Source organism: Branchiostoma lanceolatum, chromosome 16, assembly GCF_035083965.1.
Source record: "Branchiostoma lanceolatum isolate klBraLanc5 chromosome 16, klBraLanc5.hap2, whole genome shotgun sequence".
Taxonomy (NCBI): Eukaryota; Metazoa; Chordata; class Leptocardii; order Amphioxiformes; family Branchiostomatidae; genus Branchiostoma; species Branchiostoma lanceolatum.
Genome location: NC_089737.1, coordinates 2,016,652 through 2,030,815, shown reverse-complemented (window position 1 = coordinate 2,030,815; position 14,164 = coordinate 2,016,652). Strand labels below are relative to the sequence as shown.

Sequence of the window (14,164 nt, the reverse complement as noted above, 5' to 3'; positions counted from 1 at the left end):
TTCTTGCTGATTTTGAATTACATTCAATTTTGACTAATTAGGACACAACCGCCTTCCACAGGTACAAGACACCGCACAGTAAACTGTGTTCGTGATGACGGCATGCTGATGTCGCTAACGCACTGCCACGACACCAACGTCACCAGGAGCGAGCCCTGCGAACTCGAGTGTCCCGTCGACTGCAACCTGGGAGGGTTCTCTGATTGGACCACCTGTGACGGGGCTTGTGGACTCTCAGCATACCGCAACAGAACGAGAGAAATCGCAGAGGAAGGAAACGACCTTGGGAGACCGTGTCCTAGTGAGCGTCTCCGTACTCAGGTGAGGGATTTTAGAGAATATCTAGAGAAGAAGTAGAGAGAGTGGGAATCTCAGCACTGTTAAAACATATTTTTGGATGAAATTTGACCCCTAAGAAGTTAATCATGAAAATTATTTGAAATGTTGACCTGAATTGTTTTAGATCAACCTTTTGATTTATATCAATGTTGCATTGTACATTGATATAACCATATAGATACACATTTGATCCTATTATTGTTTTACAAGCAGCAGAGGAATTCAAGTACAACAAGTGAGTACGTACTGTATGATGATGTGTGTTTCATGGTACCACCACTTGACCAATAGGAAGAACATTTGTTAATAAGGGGAATATAGGGGTGAGAAATTTCACCAAAAAGATAAGTGTACTACTACTTGTCATTGCCATGATAAATGTTTAAAGTTAGCATTGATGAATTTTTAACTGTTATGCACAATAAACAAGATAAAATAGATTCGAAAAAAAATGTTAGACATCCAGGTAATAAGATACACATTTACATGTATATTAAAGTTTCTCAAGCAACTGGCCACATGGATAGATTTTGTAAACAGGCAGATGTTTCAGATAACATCCACTCTCTTTCCTGAGTGATTGACGAATTGTCACTGGCAATTAAAAGAAAGTGGATGTTATCTAAAAAGTCAAATTGTTCATGAAATGTATCCAGTTGCTTGAGTAACTTTTGCATTGTGTAAAATGAAATAGAAATGTATACAAGGATACAATATTTTGACATGGGAGGGATGGATGGATGATGGATTTAAAACTTACAATGTTTCTCATTGTCCCTCAGACACTTCCGTGTTCCCCTGAACCGTGTTACACCCACTCCTGGGAGAGAGGAGACTGGGGGGACTGCAGCGTGGCGAGTCAGGGGTGCGGCATCGGGGAGAGAACACGCACCGTGAACTGTCACAGGAGCGACGGGAGGATGGTCGACGAGATCTACTGTCTGGTAGAAGGTACGGAGATTATCAAATAACCTATTGGGTTACATCCCTATGTTCTGATAGTGAACCCAACCCAAACCCTTAAGCTTTAACGTAGAGTAGTCAGATCGTAAGACTGTCTGGTAGAAAGTACAGACATTAACAAATGTTCCATCATTTTGTCTCCAATTTTGCAACAGAAATTTGTGGGGTTGTGTGGCGTAATGGCAGGGTGTTCGGCCCAGAACCAAGCAGTCCCGGGTTCGAATCTCCTGACGCCACCGATGTTGTGCCCTTGGGAAAGGCACTTTATGTGACTTTCCACGCTCCAACCGGGTGCAAACGTAGGTTATTTTTCTCTGTGTTTGGCACTGTTGAAATAAGCTATTCTCTTTGCAGATGATATCAGCAGTCTGGACCCCTCCCAGGTCCAACTGGTTCTATCTGGTGTGAACCGGACTGAACTGGACATAGAGACCAGTCAGAGCTGTGGCAGCCCCTGTCCAGGAGACTGTCAGGTGAGAAACACATCTAACAAACAAGTGTTGCACACAATTCATGTTAGGAGCTGAAGTAAGACGGATTCCAGGGTTAAGAAATACTATTGAATTAATCTACATTGTATTCTAGTGCACAGATTTGATTTCACAGTATGAGTGGAAAGGAGTTGTTTTACTTTGCAGTGAGAACAATATTGATATTCGTGATGTCATGAATTCGTGGTGGAGAGGCACTGCGAAAACTACAAATAAAACTACTGCAAAGATTTACAGTTAAGGGATGGAATTTGTCTATTTTTGTGGTGGCATGTCAGTTCTCACAAAGTGGCGTTTCAGTTACTGTCAAGACTGACAAACAGTAAGAGATCAGTTATGGGTACTCGTTGAAAACCTCCAGTACTTGTCAGTTTCATTACAGGGGTGACAGTAGAGCTGATTTACTGAAATGTTACTGAAATGTTACTGAAATGCAACTGTCAGTAGCTGTTCAGTTACTGACAGTAGCTGTTCAGTTACTGACAGCTGTATTACAGTACTGTAAGAGGAGGTCTTTTAACAATCTTGTATTTCTTGTTAGATGACGAACTGGAGTAAGTGGGGTCCGTGCCAGCGGGACTGTTCTGAGCCAGGCAGTAAGGCCACGCGAGCCCGAACACGCGCCATCATCCGCCCGGAAACTGGCCTCGGGCGGGCGTGTCCACTGGAAGCAGAGGAGCTCATACAGATAAGGTAACTGTCCTGAAAGAAAAAGAGAAATCTGCATGCAGTGAAGAAAGAAAAAGAAGAAATCATTGGCCTGAGTGAAGTTGTGCTACATGTAGCTCTTGCTCTGTGATTGCTGTTTAGGGTCTTTTCTAAAGCTCATAGTTGTTTACAAGACACTGTAATATTAGTAGATTTACCAATATTTACCTTTGCGGTTGGTAGGCAACGTTAATCATTGTTGACAATGTTGATGTGTATGTATGTTTTTTTTCCTGAGAGAGCTAATTCAAAGATGTTTGGATACTTTTTGGAGTACTACATGTTAGGTAAGTTGTATTCCAACAAGTAAGAGATTGTGTTTTGAAGCAGATCCAAAGGATGTTCCAAAGGAAGCTTTAATTGTAATAGTAGATGCTGGTCATGGTTTGCCTCTTTTTGAACTGTTTTTAGTTCCATTACAGCATCTTCTAGTTTGCAGTAATTTATATTAATCCAAGTACTCTGTCTCAGGTCGTGTCCAAACTTGAAGGCGGTGTGTCCTGTGTACCGGTGGAGAACTGGACCATGGGATGACCAGAAGATACGAAATGTCTGGTGTGAGGATCAAGGTAAGACAATGACCATTTAGTGTTTGGCCGCATCTCATTTGTTGGCTTGCTAATTTAAAAGGAAAGTGATCTATTCAGTTTTAGCTCACTTAAGAGCTATTCTTCAACTGGTCATGGCAGAGAAGACAGATGCTATGTACAGTATTTACAGGTTCATTGTGCCGGGGAAATTCCCCAAGCTCTTTTCGACAAGCACGATGGAAAGTGGACCATGGCTTAACGTCCTGTCCTACGGACTGCGACCCTTTCCAGTAGCGTGCATGTCGAGTGAGCAACACAGCCAGGATCGAACTCACGGCTTCCAGTTCCAGAGGCAAGGCCGCTAACTAGGGGTGGGTACCGGTACCGTGTACCGGTACAAAACCGGTATTTTCTTATGGACCGGTCCAAAAAAAACGGTCCAGAAAAAATCAGTGGACCGGCCTATGGACCGATTAAAAAATTCACAGTACCAGGCAGGCGGTCACACATAATCGGTCTAATACAAACTAAGCAGATTTAAGGAGTCGTGGTTTCCTTTGTCGAAGACGTTAGCTGTTAATCATATGTAGATGAGTCAACAGACGGCGAGTGCACATTAGTGTGCACCGAGAATAATCACATTATTCTAATATACAATTTGAACATAATTTCTAGGGCTCACAGAGACCTTTATTTGTGTCTCGCTCTCCAAAACATGATGTACTGCGACACTTTAATCAGGCACAGGTACAGGTCCGGACCTGGACCTGACCCTCTGGGCCTGGATCTGGACCGGACCTGAATTTTCTGTACCGGTACCCACCCCTACCGCTAACCACTGGACTATGCACACTACTAAAAATCAAATGATGTGGGAAGTGGAAGATCAATATTGAATACTCCTCTACCACTACAGATGGCACCTGGGTTACGGAGACGGCATGTGTGGAAAGAGACAGACCTTCCGCCATCAAGTGGTGTATCCCAGCATGCAGTGGGAGGTACAGCACCTGCCGCGAGGGGCGATGCGTCTGTCAGGACGGTTTCGAAGGTCAGTGTTCTATTTTCACGACCTCCAAGCAGATGTGTGTAGTTCTGGCCTGGTATCCAAACCTATTATAGCTGACGAGTCTTGTCAGCTACATGTATAATAGGTTTGGATCCCAGGCTAGTTAAGTTGTTGTTGTTGTACATGTGTATGATGTTTTGATGGCCATTCTTAAATCTTGGATGGAGTGTGTCAAGAAGGACATCAATGTGTTCGGCCTCATCAGCTTGGACCCGCAGGACAGAGATACCTAGAAACATGGTGTGAAGACTAGCCAACTGCTGCCCGCCCGTCTCAGCGCCTGGGACCCCAGCAGCAGTATAATCACCTACTGGATACTACTACTATCCAGCTCACCATAGATTGATTTGAATTACATAACAAAATGGTGAAAACAATGGGAATTGGTAGAAATTCTACATGAGCCAACTTAGAAACTGGTCTTATCTACTTCTGTTGATAAGTTTTACTCAAAATCATCCCCCCCCCTTATTGTTGTTTTACTGTAAACAGGTGACGGGGTCCTGTGCTTCCCGAAGGAGGGTTGTGCAGACGACAGTCACTGTCAGTTTGACGGAGCGTACTGTAACCAGGACAACCGGCGCTGTGAATGTGTAGCAGGAATGGTTGCTTTGACAGGTAGGTTGGCAGTCTTCTTTTGGGCTGTTCCATTGTGAAATTAGGGAGACATTTTGGAATGTTTCATAACATGAAGAGTTTGTTGGTGGAGGTTGGAGGGTAGGAAAGAGAAGTGGCCTTTTATCTAACTATGATAGAGTCCATTCCAAGTCACCACACGGGTTTTTAAGTGATATTTGTAATTAGTTTGAATTCATTTGGATAAAAAAATGTCTAAGTCACAATTATTCTTAATTTTTCAAAAAAATTGAATATGAAAATTTGAATTTATTTGAATCCAATTATATGTTTTAGAAATATTTTGAAAGGGACTGCACACAAAAGTCTTTATTTACAATATTTGCAAATATCTATGTGATTCTTCTAAATTTCGAAATATAGAGCAATGTTTACAAATAGTGGATTAGCGTAATTGCCCCCATAAAATTAGGTGCTAATCCAGCCCTATTGTCTGCCTCTGTGTATTTTTAGATGTCACTGCTGGACACTGTTAGGCCCTTTGTGCAAGCCATCTATGCATGGCGCCCAAGCATAATTTGCAAAGATGTGTGAATTGCTTTCTTCACAGCCCACTGACCCAGTTACCAATAATTGTAAAAAATGGTAGAAAATGGTAGAATGCTGTAACCATTATTTAGAAACTATTAGAAATATCATATTCCAGGTCATTAATCTTTCCAAAGTTTTACACAACCGGGCAAATGATTACAAAGTTGAAATGACATTCACGATATTTCCAAAGTATGAAATCTCCTAGACAAATAGTTACAAAGAATTAAAAACAGTTGTAAATTATGACAATAACAACCCTTGTGGTGTCTTGGAATGGACTCTATAGAAATCTTTATTGACACACAACAAAAATACAGTGACTTTCGTAAGGACTACTAAATCTATACATACAAACTGTCAAGGGGATACAAATGAATTAACCTATACATAAATGCATATCAATAGGTATGAGTAAATCAACATGTTGGGTCTAATGCATCATTTACACAATTGATTCTAAGGTCTAGACATTCTTTGATATATTGACCTATTTGTCAGTAAGGATTATAATGAGCTAGACTGAGTGCCATCCTAGTCAGTTTACCAGGGCTCACATACTCTTCCCTAGCCAAATAGTTGGCTAAGAATGAGTAGGAAAGCCCTGGTTAATCTGCGTATCTGTATCAGACGTTTCAGTTAGCATCCACTACCTTTCTTTCGTCAGTGACACTGAGCAGAATTATACAGTTCACTAGGCTTTTAACCAAAAACTATGAATTAGAATACAAATTAGATAGTCCAATAGCCATGCTTTCAAGTACCACAATTATCAACCCAGGATTGAAGTGTTCAAAAACTTGTTTTTCCCCAGAACTATTGTAGAGTGGAGTATAGTAGGGGCGTTCTCACTAGATACACTTGAAGTAAGATGTGCACGTGTTATGTGCGACACGTCGTACAATGTAATATAACCGCGCCTGCGCAGAGGCCGGTTATACTGGCTATATAGATACAGATAAAGATACAATAGGAAACAAAAATTGATGTATCAAGGTTGATGTTGTTGTGTTGCAGTGACAGGTCCCTGTGTACAAACCACCGCTGCTCCGACGACCACGGTCACGATGCCGCCCACAGAGGGGGTCCACGCTGCAGGGCGGTCCTCAGGTAAAAAGAGTTATTTTCATTCAGACTACAGGCGGAATTAGAATAATTAGAATTACAATAATCCTTTTATTGACTCATGCTATTGTAAACAGCCTCGCAATTCAGCCTTGTGGGGTCGTTTGGTGTAACGACAGGGTGTTCGACCCAGAACCCAATGGCCCCGGGTTCGAATCCTCTGATGCCACCGATGTTGTTCCCTTGGGAAAGGCACTGTACACAACTTTCCTCACGCCTTTGAACTGTGCCACACTGCAAGTTGGTGTGCATGAGTGAAGGTACATTTAGGTTGACTAATAAAATGTCCATGTATCAAGATCGATCAGGCTTGGGATGAAATAAGAATCCATTGCGTGCTGTCATATACCATGATTATGAACAAGGACCCTGTTCTGTTGTTTCTGCAGGCCTGCCGACCTGGTGGTGGATCCCATTGGCTGTGTTGGTGGGGGTCCTGGCAGCTCTACTGCTGGGCATCATGTGTTACAGGTTTGGATTGTTTTATACAAAGTTATAATGATTTCTTTATTTGTTTGCAAATTCATGCCAGTAGCCTTATAGGGTATATACAGATACAATAGCATATAAATGTAACAAATATGTAGTCTTTAGATCTATATGATGTTTCTATGTACATTGCTGGGCGGGTTGACTTCTTTGGAGGCAGTATAACTTGGTGCTAATGCCCCTGTAACACAAGTACAGCAGGACAATCTATCGGCCATTGAGTCTCTAAATCACATTTTTGGCAGCATTATACCTGGCGTTCTCTCAATCGTACAATTGTTAGAGATCGGTCAATGTTCACAGGTCCTTGAGCTTTGTTCAGTGTGATTGGGTAGGTAATTCCTAATTACTAACATGAAAATGGAGGTAGAGTTTGGCGTGTCCGTATGTGTGTCTGTGCCTGTTTCCGTATTTTGTAGTCAGTATAACTCAAGAACCTTTGGATGGATTGTAATGATATTTGCCATGTGGTTAGTTCTTGGAAAGACAAATATCAAGGTCGAGTTTGGGCCCCCTGGTATACATGTTTGTGTATGACCTTATTTTCAATGTCTTTCCACAGAAAACACCACTCTGGCGAAGCTGTCATTAACGATCCCGCGTCGCCTGATTACAGCAAGAACGAAGAAAAACGACGTCAGCTCTACGTTTCCATGCTACCCAGCAACAAGGCTCCCTCCAAGAAAGTATAGGTCAAAGGTTACGGGTGTAGGTGAAAGGTGACTGGTCAGAAGTCTCGAGGGCTGAAAGGACTGGCTTTTCTTTTGTATACATGTATATACAGTAAATAGATATTTTCCAAGGTGCGTTGCCTTATACTTGCCGAGCGGCTTATATAAAACAATGGCAGCAGCCAACTTTTCTATACTTGAAGCCCTCTAACTCTAAAAAAACACTTCTGGCTCAGAATTGACATATGCACAGATTGTGTGTTCTTTTAAGGTATTGTAACGTACATTCCTTCCACCTCTGTAAAGATGGGGTTTTCTTGAATAACAGTAAGAAGCAGTAAAAATGCAATGCTGAGTTGAAAGTTATGATGCCAGGATGAAATTACTTCTGTTTTGATTGTTGTTGCATAGAGCTGTGTTTCGTTTTTACGATGTACGACATATGAATATTCTGTATTTATGTCAGATATTGTGAAAAAAATGTGTGAATTAATATGAAAGAAAGATGGGGTTTATGATGACAGTGTGAAGGTTTATGGGAAATTGTCAAGCACAATTTTAAGTTGCTGTTACCTAAACGTCAGATGTTTTATATTTTTATCATAACGAACATGTACGACCATGTTTTAAGAAATTGTTTGAGTAGTGTTATTCTATTCAGTAATTTTTTTTATCACTATTTGTGTATTAATACTCCACAAATATCTGTACTATGCTTATGTTGTATCAGGGTATTGGTGGAAAATGTTATATTTGTACTAAGGAGAGAATAGAACTTATAGATTTAGTACTTTTTGCAGTTTTTTTAGAAAAGGGGTCAATTTCTGAGAAGTTGCATTGTAAGAAGAGACCATAAATGGGGGAAAGAGTTCTGGGAAAGTATGGAATACATAAATAGTGACAAGGCATACAGAAAAGTGATATGGTAGATTGTAAGTAGTGTAGTAGTCGATAGTTTATCATAAAAAGCCTCAGGGAGGCTATTTTTATTTAAAATGTGGTCTTTTGAGACAGTTTTTCTGTTCTCATTTTTTCTTGATGTGATATTATTCTGTGAAACACAAAATTCGATAGAATTGTGGAAACGGGTAAAAAATCAGTTGAAAACTGTAGAAACTGTATGGGGGTGTTGCCATGAACTCACAATGAAATTCACAATAAAAAAAGATTATCAATCTATTCAATGCCTGTTCATGAGTGGAGTGTAAGACACTAGCACAAATACCTACAAAACATTGGCTTAAGTCAAGAAGGGTAGTTAGCAAATACATGACATTACATGTAACAATATCTATGAATGTTTCATTTTAAAGGGAAGAAATTTTTTTCGATGAGCACAAACTTGAATCTTGACATCACAATCATGGATCAAAAGGATCGTTGCAGCAAAATTTTGGTCCAGGGGAGGGTCAAAGTTCAGAATGCTTGTGTCCCTGGTTACCCACATGATAACCGTACAGTACAGTATAGCCGCCTGTCGATGTTTTTTTATGTCAATTTGTTTTGTTGCTTCTCGGAATAGCCTCTCCTGTTTTTCCCATTTTGAAAAAAGAAATTGGGTCACTATTCCAAACTTAACTATTTGTTCAGTTGTAAAACTCAATAGCCACTATAGTAAATTTATACATTTATTTCTTGTGGTCGGGAAGACGTGACATAAGATTGGGCCCTCTACTGTACTTCATCATGGATCTTACGTGAATTCTCATCGTCTTGGACATCGATCTAAAAAGGAACAGTTTTTAAAAAAGAACATAATTGGTCAAGAATCAAGATATCAAGAACGAAATAAAGCGAACCATCATAGGATGTTATGACCGTCATATCCTGTTATTTGATCAGCATTTGTGTCTTTCATCTATAAAATCTAGAAAAAAGGAAAAGTTAAAAAATCATGATATGTAACGTGATATCAAGAAAGAAAATGGGCCATTATATAACGTTAGGCGAACATCCTGTCAATTGATTTTATCTCATATCAAACGTTCTAATAAGTTTCCTTGAGGGCTGCAATATCCGCCGCAATTTAAAAGAAATGAAAAAAAAAACACAAAACAGGAAACGCCGGAAAGAAAAGCTTTGATCTAGAAGGTGGGAAGTTCCAAACGTTTTAATAATTTTCCCCGAAGGCTGCAACATTCGACAGTATTAAAAACAACTAAAGTCATTGTATGATATCTCTGTAAGAGGTCGATAGGGGGAAGGGCAAGCAAAGCTTTGATATTTCAGGATTATATGATTACCATATCATTATAGGCATAGGTTACATGTGCGTATAACAAGGTAGGCGTATGAAATATGGACGGTGTGATTGAAGTTTCATACTTGTTAGCATCACTTTGAAGAACCCCTTTAGAAAGAGCTTGCTAATACCCGTTGCAAGGCGCCCGCGCCAACCCGCATAACCCTTTCTCTAGTCCCCCGATGCGTGGAACAGTTCCGTATCGGAGCAGCTAATTGGTTTTGTAGTCCTCTGACGTGTCCCCCGGTTACGTGCAACCTTTGTGTCGCTGCTGATGAGGGTTCTTATGAGACATTCTCTCGAAGGAGAGTCGTCAGTTGTAAGTGACGAGGTTCTCAGTAGGCTTTTAAACGCCAGAGCGAGCGTACGTCAGATCAAGTCCTCAAAGACGCTTCGCACTTCTGCCAACTTTCCCCCAGAAGGCGAGCGCCCGTCTTGCCGCACAGACATGGAAGACTTCAATGCAACGTTAGGCATGGAAGACTTCGATGTAGCGGTAGAGAACTTGACGGACTCGGAGATCATGAACGGGACCCTCGCGAACGAGACGGGCGGCATCCCGCCGCCGTACGCGTACGCCGCTGCAGCGACTGCCGCGATCGCCGTGTGTGGCGGCGCGGTCACCCTCTTCATCGTCCTGGGGAACACGCTGGTGTGTGTGGTCATCATCGGAACTAAGGTAAGATACACTGCACGAAATGGCCTCGTTTCCCGGCGTATACGTACCGGGATTTTTCTGTATTTTTGTCGGATACTAACGGATACTGACGGATACATGCGGATTCTTGTAAGGTATCCGACTATTTCCGCACCGGTATATGGAATATTTCCTGAAGAATCCGAAAGTAAGGGATTTTCGACGAATACGGAGCCGTACACTGTACGGAAATGCCACCGATCCTGACGGATACGAACAGGAATTTTTCTGTATTTTTGGCGGATACTGACGGATACATGCGGATTCGTGTAACGTATCCGACTATTTCCGCACCGGTATATGGAATATTTCCTGAAGAATCCGAAAGTAAGGGATTTTCGACGAATACGGAGCCGTACACTGTACGGAAATGCCACCGATCCTGACGGATACGAACAGGAATTTTTCTGTATTTTTGGCGGATACTAACGGATACATGCGGATTCGTGTAACGTATCCGACTATTTCCGCACCGGTATATGGAATATTTCCTGAAGAATCCGAAAGTAAGGGATTTTCGACGAATACGGAGCCGTACACTGTACGGAAATGCCACCGATCCTGACGGATACGAACAGGAATTTTTCTGTATTTTTGGCGGATACTAACGGATACATGCGGATTCGTGTAACGTATCCGACTATTTCCGCACCGGTATATGGAATATTTCCTGAAGAATCCGAAAGTAAGGGATTTTCGACGAATACGGAGCCGTACACTGTACGGAAATGCCACAGATCCTGACGGATGCCTACAGGGATTTTTCTGTATTTTGAAGAAAATGGTGAATACTGACGGATACAGGTGGACCCAACAACGAATCCGTAACGGATCCGACTAAGTGCTTGCATTCCTAATTTAACTATACCCAAAACATCATTTTGAATGACAGGAAGTTTGCGAAAGCCTGTATGTTACATATGTATCATTTCATATCTCAACATAATGTATTTCTAAGTTCAAAAACTATCAAATACAATACAATACGGAAGTACTATGTGGCTAAATGATCCATTTCATTTGAGACAGGCTGAGGGACATCCACATATGCATACTCAAAGCACCACTGCATATGCAGGTTAATGTCGGTAAATTTGGGTTGTGCAAGCACAATGTTCTGAAAAATTATGAAATGTATTACAATTAACACCATCACAACATTGTGGTAATATTTACTACTGTATAGTGCCCTTGGACCAAAATTATCTACATGTTCTAAATATTCCACTAAAGTAATAAAAGCCTTATTTGTGGCCAGCTCTTCGTCTAAAAGCCATCAGATACAATTATTTCAAATACAGAGGTTGAAAATAGAAAGTAACATTATACTGTCTGAAGAACTCCCATGATGACACGCCACATTTTAAACGTAAGTAGCATATGCCGTGGAACTGCATGTGTATAATCGTCCTCTCCCCATTCTCTGACTACATCTGAGTTCACTTCTTCCACGCACTCTTGGTAAGGGACAGGCAAGGCTGATTTCTTCTGTATCTGCATGTTGGACTCAGCTTGGAGTCCATCTTGTGATGAACCAGTTCCTATATGATAAAACCAAATGATGAATAAATATCAATTCACGTATTTAAGGAACATGTCACATGATTTTGACATGGGCTCGTTTCATCACAGCAGCTACAAAAAACACGGGACAATGGATATCCATCATGCCTCTCTCAGCTAACATTGAAGTGTACCGATGATGGACTTACCAAAGGAGCCTGAGGTACTCAGCAGCTGAGCATCTGACAGTTGATTGCTTTGTTCCCAGCCAAGGTCCTCACAATATGTGCTGCATTTGTGAAGGAAGTATCTGCCGATGCTGTACTGGATATATATATATATAAATGGAAACAATGACAAATATTAAACATATCACATACTCGCATGTGTAAAAAAATGAATCTGGGCATCGTTGAATTGACCACGTAAAACTTACATCTATAACTTGAATATGATATTGATCAAACATGCACAGCTATAACTGAATGAAATAATCACTGAGGCACACTACTGCCTCCTTATAAGTTCCAGTTCACTATCCACAAACTGTGGGATCTTTGTGGGACAAATACTTATGACATTTTCTTCCCTTCCATATCTTTAATTATCTTTCCCTCCACTGCTTGCTATTTTGTATCTGAAACGTTAACCAGACACACATGTCTGCTGACCATTGGCAAGAATGAACAAATTGAAATTTTAAATTTCCTAGATCCTAACGCCGTAAAAGGGCAGGTCGGCTGGAGAATTCTTATGGTCATGCGAATGCGATGATATGTCAAGCCACAATAGGAGGATAACTGACGTCAAAACTAGTTAGAAACGGGAATTTTTCAATTTGTACTTACCAAAGGGCAGTCCCTCAAAATGATGAATCAACTCCCTACCAACGTTTAGAAGGGGGGAGGGGGGCGACGAATATTGCATGCACGAAGAAGACAACGTCGCAATTCCGCGCGTTTGAGTTTACACCGAATTCCCTTCGACTCTCAAGCCACTCAAAAATCACTGGTCGACCATGGTAGACTCTGGCGATGCCATGTTAAGCACAGAAGGTGATGAAACGCCGTTCTTGTCTGTGCTGTTAACCGAAAGAAAACCGTTAACGTTTGTCGCGCCCAGAAGTGTCTTGTGGGTAATTTGGATATCCGACACGAATCCGTGTTCCGTACACGTCAGGATCCGAGACAGCTCATGACTTCTAACATATTGGCAAATCTGAACTTCTAACATATTGGCAAATACAAAAATGAAAGATCCGAGTAGATATTGTATCTGTACCCGAAACGTATCCAGACGTATACGGCATCAGAATTGCTGGATCTGAGGTGTTCCTGGTATTTGTCCGAATTTGCTCGGAAACGTTCCGTATCTGTACCCGAAACATATGAAGGATCCAGACGTATACGGCGCGGGAATTGTCGGATCTGAGGTGCATCGGATCCAATCGGAAACGTTCCGTATCTGCTATGATGCGCAATTCCGGGTCTGTTGGATTCGTCAGGATCTGAGATCATGCCGCGTGCCGTGCAGTGTGTATTTGTTGGTCCGGATCCGAAGCAACTACCGACAAACAATCCGAACATCTCTGCCATATTGACAAATATCTAGAAACGAAGGATCCGCGCAAATATCCTTAGGTATCCGACGCACATCACGGATCCAGACGTATACGGCGTCGGAATTGCCGGATCTGAGGTGTACCTGGTAATTGTCTGAATTTGCTCGGAAACGTTCCGTATCTGTACCCGAAACGTATGAAGGATCCAGACGTATACGGCGCCGGAATTGTCTGATCTGAGGTGCATCGGATCCAATCGGAAACGTTCCGTATCTGCTATGATGCGCAATTCCGGATCTGCTGGATTCGTCAGGAAATGAGATCATGCCGTGTCGTGTGTATTTATTCGTCAGGATCCGAAGCAACTACCGACATACAAACAATCCGAACATTCCAAATATAAAAAAACGAGGGATCCGCGCAAATATCTTCGGGTATCCGAGGCGCATCACGAATCCAGAAGAATACGGCGTCGGAATTGGTCGGATCTGCGGGCACTTCAGTATCCGAGCAGTGAACTGGGATTTTTCCGGATTCGCTCGGAAACGCCATGAGGCCCGATTCCGGATACGTCGGATCCGTCAGGATACGTGGCCATTTCGTGCAGTG

At 41.7% G+C, this 14,164-nt stretch overlaps 1 protein-coding gene and 1 long non-coding RNA gene across 2 annotated transcripts in view; one reads left to right on the top strand and one right to left on the bottom strand.

Annotated features, from left to right (window-relative positions):
• Window positions 1–8,731, top strand: part of LOC136422141 (thrombospondin type-1 domain-containing protein 7A-like) — a 28,903-nt gene extending 20,172 nt beyond the window's left edge. The window contains exons 15-24 of the mRNA XM_066409788.1: window positions 62–321; window positions 1,122–1,290; window positions 1,657–1,775; window positions 2,335–2,486; window positions 2,973–3,070; window positions 3,948–4,082; window positions 4,593–4,718; window positions 6,285–6,377; window positions 6,782–6,863; window positions 7,444–8,731. Of these exons, the coding sequence (XP_066265885.1) occupies window positions 62–321; window positions 1,122–1,290; window positions 1,657–1,775; window positions 2,335–2,486; window positions 2,973–3,070; window positions 3,948–4,082; window positions 4,593–4,718; window positions 6,285–6,377; window positions 6,782–6,863; window positions 7,444–7,573 (1,364 nt within the window). The 3' untranslated portion in view covers window positions 7,574–8,731. The remainder of the gene's footprint in view (window positions 1–61; window positions 322–1,121; window positions 1,291–1,656; window positions 1,776–2,334; window positions 2,487–2,972; window positions 3,071–3,947; window positions 4,083–4,592; window positions 4,719–6,284; window positions 6,378–6,781; window positions 6,864–7,443) is intronic.
• Window positions 8,732–11,237: 2,506 nt separating this feature from the next.
• On the bottom strand, window positions 11,238–14,164 carry LOC136421968 (uncharacterized). Its single transcript, XR_010753552.1, has 2 exons — window positions 12,204–14,164; window positions 11,238–12,032 (listed from the first exon to the last, which is right to left on the bottom strand). It is a non-coding gene; the product is annotated as an uncharacterized lncRNA (long non-coding RNA).